The following is a 14,729-nucleotide window of genomic DNA, read 5'->3' as shown; positions in this document are numbered from 1 at the left end:
GGAGGAGCAATCACCACTGTAGGATCAAAATGATCTCCACCATCCATTGCGGAGGTGGAAGGCTATAAATAGAAGGGGGTGCCTCATTTGTGAGCATCTAAGCAAAGTTGTAAGCTTTCTCTAGAGTAATACAAGTTCTCTTTTATTCACTCACTTGCCTTTGCCTACTCCTGTGGTTCGGCTGACTTAGCGTGTGATCAAGTAGGGTGATCAAGCTAAGGCTGGCACGGTTAAGGTAAGGAAGGTGCCAAGATCGTGACAATTCGCCCAGACTCAAGTGGAGTACTTGGGACACCTGATCTCGGGGGAGGGGGTCAATACCGACCCAAAGAAGGTAGAGGCCATGTTGAATTGGCCCAAACCCACTACCTTAAGAACCCTTAAGAGGATTCTTTGGACTTACAGGGTACTACCGCAAGTTTGTGAGGGGCTATGGAGTCATCAGTAAACCCCTCACGAAATTGTTGAAGAAAGAAAATTTCCATTAGGAACAGGAGGCTGAGGTAGCTTTTGATAAGTTGAAGGTGGCGATGGGCCGAGTCCCAATTCTAGGACTGCCCGACTTCAACAAACCATTTGTGTTAGAAACAGATGCTTGCGGAGTAGGGATTGGGGATGTGCTGATTCAGGGTGGCAGACCCATAGCTTTCCTAAGTCAAGCTCTAAGTCCAAGGCACCTAAACCTAAGTATCTACGAGAAGGAATTCTTGGTTGTTCTCTTGGCAGTGGAGAAGTGGAGGCACTATCTGGAGATGGGCAGGTTTGTAATTAAGACTAATCGTGAGTCTCTTAAATTCTTGTTGCAGCAGAAGCTGCAAACTCAATTGCAAAAAAGAGGTATGGCCAAGCTAATGGGGTTTGATTATTCTATACAATATAAGAAAGGTAAGGAAATTTTGGCTACAAATGCCCTGTCAAGGTGTCACAAAGAAGGGGAGGCAGCTGCCATTACTATAGTAATACCCAAGTGGTGCAGTGAAGTGGTGAACAGTATGAGGGGGATGAACAAATAAGGGGAGTTCTGGAAAAATTAGTCGTGGAAGGCAGTGAAGCTGAAGGGTATGTTCTAAAGGATGGGTTGTTGAGATATAAAGGTCAGGTGGTCGTGGGTAACAATGTTGAACTAAAGAGGAACATTTTGCAATCCTTGCATGAGTTCCTTTTAGGGGGGCACTCGGGTATCCAAAATACCTATTTGAGGGTGAAACAGTTATTCCATTGGCCTCAACTTAAGGGTGCAGTAAAGGAACATATTCTAGGGTGTGACATATGTAAGAAGTGCAAGCATGAAAATGTAGCCTACCTAAGATTGTTGCAGCCCTTACCGATCCCAAAACAACCATGGCTAAGTGTGTCCATGGACTTCATAGAAGGCCTATCGAGATCAGAAGGGAAGGATCGTGTGCTGGTGGTGATGGATCGACTAACTAAATTTGCACAATTTGCAGGGTTGTCACATCCGTATACGGCCCAAGAAGTGGCCAGGGCATTCATGGATCAGGTGGTGGCTTTACATGGGGTTCCCAAGACCATTATCTTAGATAGAGATAAGGTGTTTACAAGTCATTTTCGGAGAGAATTGATGAAGAATGTGGGCAACTGAGCTTAACCTGTCAACAGCCAACCACCCTCAATCTGATGGGCAAATTGAAAGGGTAAACCAAAGCTTAGAAACCTATCTACGATGCATGTGTATGAGGCAGCCCGGGAGTTGGCATCGGTGGCTGGCCATGGCGCAGTGGTGGTATACCATGCTTCTACCAGGATGACTCCATTTGAATTTGTCTATGGATATAAACCCCCTACTCTACCAGCCACTAGAGGTCAAACCACAACCACGGCAGTGGAGGAGTACCTATAGCAAAGAAAGGAGGTACTGCAACAGTTGAAGCAGGAGTTGACAACCGCCCAAAATAAAATGAAGCAAAACACTGATAACAGAAGTGACCGGGAATTTAAAGTAGGGGAAAAAGTTTATTTGAGACAAATGTATCCTCACCTAAAGGCCATCACCCAGGGGCAGGTATCCAAGCTTAGCCCTAAATACTTTGGTCCATTCCCCATGATAGCCCGAGTAGGCAAGGTAGCTTACAGGTTGCATGGAAACGGAAACCGGAGACGTTTCCGATAGGAAACGGAAACGCGGGGTAAACTGTAAATTTAAAAAATATATGGGTTTTTTTTGTAAATATAATTTTTAATATAGAAAAAAAATAAAAAATATATTCAAATATAAACAATAAACATATTATATATGGAAAACTATCAATGTTTTTTAATTATATCAACAAATCATCTATTGTATTATGAACTGTCAATTATAACTATCAATGTTTTTTAATTATAACTATCAATGTTTTTTAATTATCAAAGAAGTTTCATAACTACATGGGCTCGACTCTAACCTTGCCAATAACCACAAAAGATCACAAAAGCCACAAAAAAACACACACAAAATTATACAAATGAAGCTAGGAGGGTGAGGAGGAGGTTACTTACAGTCTTACAAAAGGGAAGGGACAACCGGTGGCCGGGGAACACCGAAGCAGACGACAACGAGGGTGACGAAGCAAGGGGCTCTGGAAGCAAACGGCGTGGGCGACCGGAACCGAGGGATTACCGAAGCGAGAGGCTCTAGAAGTAGACTGCGGCGAGGGTGACAAAGTAGACGGCGACGAGGGCTCTGGAAGCAGACGACGACGAAGCAATCGGACTGGAAGCAGATGGCGACAATGGAGATCGAACTGGAAGAAGAATAATAATAAAAACAAGAAAAAAAAGAAAAGAGGGAAGGAGACAGATCAGATTCAATTTTTTAGAGCTTCCTATGCTGTAATCGTGCGCTGGAAACGCATTTCCAACCAAGTTGTTAAAATTCTGAAACGGCCCAAAAGTTTTTGAAAATTACACAAATGGCCCGAAAAATGTTTCGGGTCGTTTTTCCCATTTTCGAAATGGGAAACGGTTCGAAAACGCCAAAACGGCATCTCCAAGCCGTTTCCGTGCTTCACAGCTGATTGCAACTGCCTGAAGGGACTAAGATCCACCCAGTCTTTCACATTTCCTTGCTAAAAAAGCCCACTGGGAATGAGAGAGTCAACCATGAGCTACCAACCTTGCCTAAGGAAACAGAATGTCCTAAGGAACCTAAGGCTATAATGGAGAAAAGGGTAGTCTACCATCAAGGAGCCCCCCTCATTCAGGTCATGGTTTGATGGCAAGGAAAATCGTCCGAGGAGGACACTTGGGAATACCTACCCATGTTGTTACAGTAGTTTCCAAGGACAGTCATCCTTTTGAGTAATTGTGGACAAGAAATAGTTTATGGGAGGGGTACTGTCATGAAACAGGGGAGAAGTCTGAATTTTACGGCTAAATTTTTTGTTTAGATTCGAATACTGCCTATTTTGTATTGCCTAAGTATTTTATTCCATTGTATTTCTTTTCCAGTTGGATAGTTTGTTAAGGCAATTCTTCCAGGTGTCTAGGTGCTAGAATAGGACAAATTAGTTGGGTAGAGATGGTGTGATTTGTTGTGGCAGCACCCACGGAACAAACTATATATGCTTGTTCCTTCTTTTGTAACGATATCAGAAAATTCAAATCAAAAACTTAGATACTCTCCCTCCTACTTCTCTTCCTCTCTTTCTCTTTCTCTACATTTCCCTCTCTGTTCTTCTTCTTTGTTCCAGCACTCTTCCGATTCTCGCTGAATTAGGAGAGCTACTAATTGTCACAACACTGTCGTGACAGACCCAACGTCCCCAACTTGCCTTAACTTATATCTTCTATAGTATCCGACATGCTCATTTCTCCAAACCTCTCAGATAGCTTTTCAGTAAATTCCCCCCATGTATAATTGTCCCTCGTTCAGGTCCATCTTTGGAACCATGCATCCACCATGTCATCAAAGTAGGCAGCAGTCAAAGCTACCTTTCTCTCCTCCAGTACATTATACCATTCAAACAATCGCTCACACTTCCTAACCACCATCTGGGATTAGTTCCTTCAAACACGAGTATTTCCATCCGTGGCATAAGGAACCCCGACTGAGGTGGGTTAACCTGATCCTCCCGAGTCCCGACCCCTTCTTGTCATCGTTTCGACCTCATCCTCCTACTCTACTTTAATTCAAATGCAGATGTCCCATTTCCTCGATTCACCCTCTCATTATGTAAAATCGATTATGTTCTAGTTCTAGGGGGAAAGTCAAGGGCCATTCTTACTTGATTTTGTTGGGTAAACATCAACATGAACTGTTCAAGTTGGTTTCCCATCTCCTCTCTTATCTAGTTGATGTCTTCTCTCATCTGATTTAATCCACCGTCGAGCCTACGTTCCAATCCCCCTATTGCATCATAGTTCTTCTCGGAGCCCCGTTCCAATCGATCCACCTGGTTCTGGAACTCCCCCATGGCCGAATTAACTTGTTAGAGTTGTGACTCCATATTCTTCATGCGAGTCCCTTCGGCCATCTCTCTCGTCACTGATAAGCTTCTTGCCGGGATCGAAGCTCTAATATCAAATGTCACAGTTATGCTGTGACAATAGCAACTCTTCTAATTCAGTGTGAATTAGAAGGGGTTGCTGAAGAACAGTGAAGAAGAATGGGAGAGATTGAAGAAGAGAATAAGAGAAAGAGAAAAGTTTGAGAGAGTAAGGAATCATATTCTTGATTGATTTTCCATAACCACTTACAGAAGGAGCCCAAAGCTTATATAGTTTGCTCTAGGGTGCTGCCACAGCAAATCACCTCTCCTATAACCAACTATTTTGTCCTATTCTAGCCATCTTTACACCTGGCTGTACTATTTAACTAACTACCAGGTATAAAATGAAATTACAATTAAAAGCAGTAAAGAAAACAATTAATAGCAACCAAAATCCACAGCAAAATTGGGCCAAAATTCGGCCTTCTTTTCGTCTTGTGAAAACTACTACATCCTGCTTCATGAAATAGCTTTTGTGGAGTGTCTCCCAAATGTCATGAGCAAAAGATAGAAACATGCAGTTTCTACTTATTTCTAGTAACAAAGAGTTCCAAAGCCATGACATAATCATGGCATCTTCTTCATCCCATGCCCCAAACCTTGGATCAGTAGAACTAGGACCCTTACCGATTAGGTGAGACAGTTTTCCATGCCCTTTTAGATAGGTAAAGACTACTAGGGACCATTGGAGATAATTATTTCCATGGAATTGATAAGTTGAATTGATAGGATGAAGATCACTATGAGAGCCAAGTGTATGTTCAGTAGGCTGAAGATCACCCAAGAAATCAATAGGTTGATCCCCTAATGGAAGATCGGAAGGATTTGGGGTGACTGCATCAGAAACTGTTGACATGGTAGTGGCAATATCGGCTGATTAGTTGCTGTTAGTTGTTGGGAATAATTCTGTTAATTTGTTAATAGGAGCTTAAAACTGAATTGCTGATTGTATAAATGCCTTGAGCACATGTATTTAAGGAATAATCAGAATCGTGTAATCACTGAACTCTTCTTCTTCTTTCATTGCTTCATTTCAACTGGAGAGAGTTTCTTGATAGGAAACTGTGTCATTGGTTGCTGATTAGGTTGAATCATAGCAGCAAGTTTAACAACGGGAGCAGGACCTAATGCTGATGTATGATTCTGTGTTTTAGGTGGCCAAACCTTGGCACGTTTCTATTTGTCCTCATGTAATTGACCAAGGCCAAAGGTTTGCACCAAATTACAGGGCCTACTAGCAATCACTTCTTGCTGAATTTCGGGCATTAAGCCAGAGATAGAGTAACTTTTTAAGAAGAGCTCAGGTAAACCAAAAACTCTAGTAGATAATGACTCAAATTGTTCCTGATATTCTTGAACTGATCAAACCTGAGTAAGTTTGGCAAAAGACCCTCGAGGATCATCAAATTCAGAATGTCCAAATCAAACCAGCAAAGCATTCTCAAAAATCAGTCCAATGCCCTAAATGATACTTAATTCACATCCTCTGAAATCAACCAATTGCAGAGCCCTCCATATGATAAGAAGCAAAGCTTATTTTCTATTCTCGGGTATGCTGTAGAGATCAAAAAATGATTAGCTTTATACAACCAATCGGCAGGATCAGTTCTGTTGAATTTTGGAAATTCAAGCTGCAACAATTTATTAGCTAATGCTGGTGAAAAAGTGAGCAATTCTAGTTGTGGAATTGGCATTGTTGATGAGCTTGTTATGCGGTGTAATAACTGAAACCAGTATTAGGAGGATAGATGATATTTTCTGAAGAATTGTTATGTTCATAGCCTCTTGTTTGAGTTTTATCTGTTGTCAAAGTTTTCATTCGATTAATAAGGATGGAGAAATTTTCTTGAAATTGCATCTGTAATTGTGCCAATCTCATCTCAATGTTTTCTTGCCTGTGATTCACTTCTTGTAGAATGCTTTCTCGCATTTCCATACACTGATCAGTCACCTTTTCCATCATCAATTCCCATTGCCTTGAGGCTTCTGTAGCTTTCAATTAAGTGCCTTCTGTGATTACTTCTTGCAGATCAGAGACGAAGGAATCTGCAGCTCCAGCAATCGTGATCAGAACTTCTCAACAAGAGAACCTAGTTAGATCGGTCACACCTATAAAGCCAGAGCTCAGCTCCAAACAGAGAAGAGAAGGAGAGGAGAATAAGTGACCGAGAGAAAAGAAAGAAGAAGATGATTTTGGAGATGATATGATTCTGATTATTCCTTCAATACATGCACTTGAGATTTTTATACAATCAGCAAGACAATTTTCAACTCCTATTAACAAAGAGAATTATTCCCAAAAACAGCAACTAACTAACTGACTAAATGAGCTGTCAAAACCAACTCAGCAATGCCACCTCACTCTCTTAGGACATAGCTGAAATGAACTGAGCTTCTTCACTCCAAATACCTATGTGGCATTTTCGTCTTCCTTTCTAGCAATGTTTGTTTAAGCTCCAGTGACTTGGCCTTACAAGAAAGCAAAGTTGTTGTGTCAACAGCCTTCATCATCCTGTGAATAGAAAAACTAGACCAAAAAAGTCTCCAAACCTCCCCAGACAAAGGATAAGGAGAACTGGTCTACAAACTCTCCTTACTGGACATGTAAACTCTATCCACCATTATAGTCTCCTTTCAACAAATTATTTGAAGGATGGATCCAAAAGCAGCAATTTCTTGATGTTTGGTAATCATGCCTATTGTCTACCTCACTCCCATCATGATGGAGAACATGTGGCACAGAGAGGACAAATGCAAGATATGAGGCCAATCTGGATTATGGATGAGGAACTTATTGGTTTCGTTAAAATTGCTTACGCAACCAAGTTTCAGGCTACAAAAGATGCATAAACAAGTATGAGAGTCATTGATACGTGGGCATAGGACTAAAATAACAAGGCCAAGAGACCTATTTGCAATTCAATCCAAGAAAGAAGTGCTTTCAGATCCAAATATGGCATTCACTCTATCCTATCCCCCTTAAGTTTCCTGAATCCAACTCTAATGGACAATGCTCCCTTAACAATCCAAATGCAATCAGAGGGAGGAAATGTAGAAAATATAATTTTAATTGGAATTCTTAGAGAAGAAATCACATTTAGGAATATATACTACTTCTGTGACAAATAGTTACAAATTTTGTACAATAACACTACTCATAAGAAAAGTCATACTTCAAATTCATAAATGAGCCCTTGCAATGCATCCTTACTAATTAAATGATCATTATGATTCACATTCTCAAATAAATATGATATTATGGCTTTATAGCACAAATTCTCCAACACTTGGTTGCATGGCTCTCCAGAAAATGATCAATAGACAATAGACAAAAAATGCAATCAACCATTGAAGACATGCCTACTGTTCAACCATGCAGGAAACAATCATCCCCCATCTTTCTTGCTCCAATCTTAGTTAACAAGATGGAGCCTGCCAGGATGGGAAAAAAATATTTAATATTTTCTTCAATTATATTTACAAAAGATGCTCCAGTGTAAAGGGCCAGTTAACTCAAAACTAGCATGTAGCATCTGAAAGCAGGGAGCTATTGGGATTTTTGGCTCTAGCAAGGGAAGCAAATATAGCATAAGATATTCTTGATTGATCAAACAAAATAGAGTAAAGGAGTAACAGCATATGCATGCCTGAAGTATTTCATGCAATGATTCTTCAGGAGCCATTCTTAGACCAGCTTTTCCCAGACCAAGCCTCTGAGATAGAACTGCTCAGCTTCAACACCAAAACAACCCCCATAAACATCAAGGAAACTAGAACAGAAAAAGCTAATAACCAACAACATTAACATAGAGAATAATGAGCAACAACATGAACACAAAGAATAGAACATAAAAGGCTAAAAACCAACAACATAGCCTAGTGACATCTAAATAAGGCAGCTGATCTTTAACTGAGATGAAACAATCAGAAATTCAGATTTAAAAGGACAAAGAATATTATTACCTTTCAGATCTACTTTGGTATCCGCCAAAGCAGAAACAATGTAATACCTATGCTTCTTATCCTGTGTAAAAAAGCAGGTGTGAGAGGAAAGTATCAAGTCATTAATTTAGAAAAAATAAAATGTGAACACATCACTTACAAGAGAGAAAGAAGTGAGTTGGGAACAAAATATGGTGTCTTTCCAAGTCTTAAATCATACCTTTAAGAATAGATTTTTGCTCAATGCACCTTTAAGGTGCCCAACATATTTAGCCTGATATAAAACAATCAAAGTTAATCAAAAATACAAAAAAGAGAGAGTAACAACTTAGATTTTACAGTTTCTTTTACCTGAGCTTCAACTGTCAAAACAACAGGATGATCATATTTGGAAAATTCAATTTGAAGCTCCTAGAGAACACCAAAAGCACACATCATTTTCCATGCAATAAAATACAAACAGCTTCAACAAAATGGAAGATACAAAGATCCATTTCTCACAAGTTCGTTGCAAGAATAATTTCCAAGCTATACACAACACACACAAAGAGATTGTCAAAATATGAACTCCAAATATAAAAAAATTATTCTTCTGAAAGCATCCGATAAATTCTGATATTTTAATTGATAGATTAGTTCAAAGAGCAAAGAATAAATGCATGCACAACAGCAGGGACTTCAAGAAGATGCTATATTTTACAACAAAAGCACGTATATTCCACTCACAAATAATAAAAAATCCACCATTCCATCCAGCTGGAAGACTGTTAATTCTCATCTATTTGTGAAACCAAGGGATTTATTCCAGAGTACCAAAAGCATAAAATAATCATCATTTCAGACTTACAAAGGAGGCAAAAAAGAGGAAAGAAACTTATGGCATTGTCAAAAACTTCTGTGATGCATAATGCTTTCCCAAGTGTAGTACAGCAGCTATGTTTCTACGTATTATTATTATGATTGCATTCGAAGTTCTCCTTCATGTGGTTACTGTGGGCATCATTAGTAGCATCATATGTATTAGTAATCACTATAACAGTTCAGATAATTTGTGATACTTCTCGGAAAAGCACAAATATGTAAGTGGACGAAAACTAAATACTGGAAAATTTACTAAAAAGGTAAAATACCGGAATGGAGTTGGAACAAATCTATGAATTGCATATCAATGGCGAAAAGTAAAAGGGAATCAATCAAAGACCACGTCAATAGATAAAAATGCTGATAAATCAATAGTGTAGAAATCTAAGCGAGGGAGAGAAACCTGTAAACGCGCGAGCAACTGATCTTTCGTAAAACCCATCTCTCTCTCTCTCTCTCTCTCTCTCTCTCTCTCTCTCTCTCTCTCTCTCTCTCTCTCTCTCCCTCTCTCTGTGAATCAACGGCGGCACCGAGCAATCGAAGTTGTTAATCGATTCGTGTTGCACGGAAACGGCGCCACCGAGCACTGAGCAACCGGGCGGCAAGAGGGAACGATAATAAGGGGACGGTGAGAGACAGAGACGAGGCCAGCCCTCGAAGCAGAATTGATGCTATGCTGGTTAGAGACGGAAGTTCGCTGGTGGATGGACAACCCTTCCCAAAATTTTCACCTTATTAAAAAATAATGTTATAATATTTTTAAAATTATAAAAACAGGCCAAAAATATTTTTTACGATTTAGAGACAAACATTTCAGAAAGACTCGTTCTACAGGCCCAACCAACCTCCCGAGCGGCTCACAGAAAGGGGATAAAAAGAATATTTTTGCCCCGCCTACTTTGTAAATTTGTAAAGCGGGCCACTGCCCCCTGCTCTGCGCATCTCCCCTGCCATGGCCGCTGTCTCGCCTCTCTGTCGCGTCATGCTGCTATCACCTGGCCTCGCTTCTATCAGCAAGGTGAGACGGCGATGGCAGAGAAGTGACGGAGGCGAGGCCAAGTGACAGCAGCAAAACGCGACGGAGAGGTAAGACAGCAGCCATGGTAGGAGAGACGTGCAGAGCAGGGGGAATCCATGGGAGGGGGAGAGCAGGGCGTGGGGGCAAAATCGTCTTTTTGCCCCTTTTTGGTAAATCCGTCAGTAAGTCCATCAAGCTTTCTAGTATTTTCCTTTCGGAAGCAGCGAAATAACACATTTAAGACATTTTCGTGCATAATAGGCGAGAGGATGCTGGGCTCTAATTTAAATACCCATAATGCCCTACTGTTGACTGTTAAAATAAACCCTAACTAATATAATTCATTTTTTAATTTTATATTTTGTAATAAAATAGTTTTTATAAAATAGAAAAGACTAATTTGCTCAAAGACCAAAAAGGTTATATGCTTTAAAATTTATGTAAAAACATTTTAAATATTTTATACAAAAAATATTTTTTAAGTTAAAGAATTGTATGTTTTAGCAGAAACCCAAGTGGATTTGGGCCTGGAAGTCACTTTTAGGGCCTAGTCTGGGAAGAGCAATGAGTATTTGGGCCGTCTCATGGTGAGTCAAACAAAGTCCAGCCAGTCTGGCCCATATGGAGATCCCAACATAGCATTCATTACTTTCAACTCAGTATTAAATTCTTCATTTCTATGTGCTTATTACCATTTTTATTTAGAATAATATTAGGAATCATAATTGATATAAGTATAATTAGTTATACAATGCCTATTTATTGGAGTAAAATAAAGGAGATCATGTGTCATTGTCTCTTTTGTCTAATACCTCATCCAATAAAAATGCGATGCAAGATGACGACTCCTAACATTATTTTTTATTTATTTTATACATATAACTTACTAACTATAGAATTTTAGTTTGTATCAACAATAAGGATTTGGGTTGGGAGGATAGAAGTGAAAGCCCACTCTAGCCCATGTGTACCCCCACTAGGCATATTTCAAAACTTTCAATTCATTCAATTATTTATCTACACAGTTATTTGGTATACATAGGCGATTTGTTGTCTACGTCAAGTATGAGAGAGAAGGAGAGTCCTATGTTGTACGGAAACAAAAACAAGAAACGTTTCTGATAAAAAACGAAAACACGGAAACGGACATTTTTCTAAAAAAATAGACATAAATAGGGTTCGAAATGGAAATAAGAAATGTTTCAAAAACGAAAAAACGACTCTTATGAGGTGTTTCCGTGCAACATAAGGAGAGTTCACACCCTTCTCTAAGTTTGCTCACATCAAACAAATGTTATGTTACCCGACACAAATAACATAATATTTCATATTTAATGTAATTTATGGATTTTTAATTTTTTTCAATGGAGAAGAATTCTTGATATTTTTAATTTCTCATTCATTTTATATGATTTGTCCTATTTTCGGCCCCCCATTCTCACAGCTATCGCTAATATGGTAAGGAGATTAGAAGAGGTTAGGTTAGGTGTCAGCAGGTGATCCATGCAATAGTGGTCACATGATGTGTCCTCTGATTTTGGTGGGTCATGTGCCCAAATCCAGAAGCTAGTTCACATAAGGGCAGAACCTTAATCCAATGTAGGGCCCGAGGAGCACAAAGCACAAGCCAAACCCACATTTGGGACCCATATACATTCTATAATATAATTAGAGATATATTCTTGTGACAAACACTTGTATAAATTCCAAAGTCGGCAGGGTGCCCCACAGGATAGGCCTTGGGTAAATACAATGTAATAGAATCATTAGGGCATGGCGCCCCTATATGCTTACATATTGCACTAGAGGACAGTCCCATGTGCCCAAATATTGCCTTCAACAAATTAATTATTAGTGTGTAGTTTTCTGATTGTTAGTTTGGAAAACATTACCCAAATTAAAATCAAACTGTGTTAATTAATTAATTAAAATCAAATTGTTAGTAATTGGAATTACTGAAATTGGTGACATTTTACTTGATTAGCTCAAAAGGAAACGCATGGAGCTTTAAAGAAATTTACTTGACATTGGAATATTGCTTGGTTTGTACAATCTTTTTCTTATGTAATATTTGTTAATCAAGATATAAATAAAAAAAGATAAAATATAAAAAATATTTTAAACTTTTGTTATTTACAATGAGTTTGTTAAACCTATTTACCAAGCCTTGAAAAAGAAGTCACCAGATAAGCATATCTTGGGATTACTGCCCTTAAGCACTCCCCTGCTGCCTGTGTCCTCTATTTAGAAGATAAATCGCAAGTGTAGATTTTAACTCACTGCGTATGGCAAAAAATCAAACCCACAACTTACTGGTACGAATTCCAACTTATCATGATTTAACCACTTGACATGTGTCTTGGGGGCAGTATATCTTGAACTAAAAAAATATGGCGCATATGGCTTCCAATGCATTACAAAAAGATTAACAAATTGTTTGATAAAAATCTTAAAATTATTGTCAACTTTATCTTAATCATTTCATATTTTGGTTAAAAAAATATTTTAATCTTATATTAATATAAGCTTATTTTACTTATTTTAACAAATGATATCTCAACGACAAATAGTAGAGCATTAAATTAGAGAAATTCTATGTAAAGTAATTTTCTATTTATGTACATAATTGACACTTTATTTTTTATGATATTCTTTAAATTTGTTTGATAAAATACCATTCTCAACCCCTCTTTTATAATAAATAAGAGAACCCCTAATCACTGCGTTCAAGTATACATTGACTAGCTAGCCTATTTGATCAATTCTCTGTACTAACGTCATGAGAACAGCTGGTCTTTTTTCTGGATAAGAACTGTGCATTTGATGAACTCTTCAAGCAACTACATATATGTATGTATGTATGGATGGATGGATGGATTGCTTCAATTGATAACATTGTCTCATGAATGATTCATAGACTGAAAAGAGCATTAAGTAACCAAATTAAGGGATAACGATCAAATCAACAAGTTTCCATCTTATTACTATAAGAAAAGACCATGATGATAATAATACAACTTCTGCACATCAACACACTTTCCAGCGATTAATTGAAGTTTACATACAAATCCAATATTAATAATATTGCATTGAAACTTGAAACTCACATAGGAGATTCCAAAAAATCATGTTTCTCTCTATGTAATTACTGAATTAAACCTTCATCCCTCTGATTAACAAATCAGTATATTGATTATATAATATATATATAGGTCACTGTCAGTATAATGTCTTCAAGCAATTAACTGAAGACCATTGAATGAATATTTAGAAGAAGAAGAAGAAGAAGGAAATGTGATTGAACTGACGATCGATCAGCAGAAGCTCCAAAGCCGGATGTCGCACTCTTCGAAGACATCTTCCGCAATTAATGGCGGATTGAAGAAGGCTCCGTTGATCATGTCATTGTACTTCGGTGAATCAAAACTGTACCACGAAGTGATCAAAGACATTGCTTCATAGTCCTCAGTTGGGTAGGCTAATGAGATATCATCCTCAACATGGCTGGACGGAGAAGACGAGATGGACGGAGAAGAGGGAGGTAGCGGCGACGGCGATGGCGATGGTGGTGGCGGGGTGGTGCTGGAGGCGGCGGCGGCGGCGGCGGCGATTCGCTGGATGGACTTGGGGGACAAGGAGGAGGTGGAGGAAGTGCCAGGAGGGAGGTGGTGGCGCAAGTGGGCTGCGGAGAAGGGGAAGTTGAGACTGGGGGCGGCGGCGGAGCCCTTGAGGCAGAAGAGGGCAGCGTCGTAGGCTCTGGCGGCGGCCTCCGGCGTGGAATAGGAGCCCAGCCAGATTCTAGTTTTCTGATTGGGTGCCCTAATCTCAGTAACCCAGGAGCCCCAGCTCCTCATTCTCACTCCCTTGTACTTCTGCTTCTTCAGCAGTGATGATGGCATCCCTCCGTTCGGCTGATGAAGATGATCTGCTTGGATCTTCTTCTGCTCAGTTCTACTGGATTTCACCATTTGATGAGTAAATATATATAAATATAAAAGCTTTGTTCTTGGTGTGTGGGATGTTGGGATGTGGCTATGTAGTGTAGATTTTGGGGTGGACGATTAATGAATGGGATGGAAGTGACTTTGGGGAAGAAAGAGCAATGGGATTCATATATATAGATGGTTGGCCGTGGCAGATCCCCCCCTATCTAGTCAAGGAAACACTCGGGTTTTACGTATGTAACATAATAAAATGGATGACAGATATTTTCTCATTTCTTTATTTGTATAACATATATATTTATATATGTATGGTTATTTTTCTCCCCCCCTCTCTCTTGAAAAGACTAATTTACCCTTTTTGCATGGCCATTTAATTTCTGACTTTTGAACTATTCCAAAATAAATTAACCAGGAAAGAATGGGTGGCGGCTCAAACTGTACAATACAAGACCAAGTGTGGAAGATTCACATGGA

The 14,729-nt window shown here is 39.2% G+C and overlaps 2 protein-coding genes across 2 annotated transcripts in view; both read right to left on the bottom strand.

Annotated features, from left to right (window-relative positions):
• Nucleotides 1-9,997, bottom strand: part of LOC127807498 (uncharacterized) — a 39,393-nt gene extending 29,396 nt beyond the window's left edge. Inside the window, exons 1-5 of the mRNA XM_052345386.1 lie at nt 9,697-9,997; nt 8,784-8,843; nt 8,653-8,706; nt 8,454-8,514; nt 8,138-8,214 (exon numbers count right to left, since the gene is read on the bottom strand). Coding sequence (XP_052201346.1) covers nt 8,138-8,214; nt 8,454-8,514; nt 8,653-8,706; nt 8,784-8,843; nt 9,697-9,735 — 291 coding nt within the window. The 5' untranslated portion in view covers nt 9,736-9,997. The remainder of the gene's footprint in view (nt 1-8,137; nt 8,215-8,453; nt 8,515-8,652; nt 8,707-8,783; nt 8,844-9,696) is intronic.
• A 2,990-nt stretch (nt 9,998-12,987) lies between these two features.
• LOC127808179 (ethylene-responsive transcription factor ERF014-like) lies at nt 12,988-14,412 on the bottom strand. The gene has a single exon (XM_052346589.1). The coding sequence runs from the start codon at nt 14,277-14,279 to the stop codon at nt 13,626-13,628; it is 654 nt and encodes a 217-aa protein (XP_052202549.1). The 5' UTR covers nt 14,280-14,412; the 3' UTR covers nt 12,988-13,625.
• Nucleotides 14,413-14,729: the final 317 nt, after the last annotated feature.

This window comes from Diospyros lotus, chromosome 8 (assembly GCF_014633365.1).
Source record: "Diospyros lotus cultivar Yz01 chromosome 8, ASM1463336v1, whole genome shotgun sequence".
NCBI classification, from domain to species: Eukaryota; Viridiplantae; Streptophyta; class Magnoliopsida; order Ericales; family Ebenaceae; genus Diospyros; species Diospyros lotus.
This window is presented reverse-complemented; position numbering and strand designations above follow the sequence as displayed.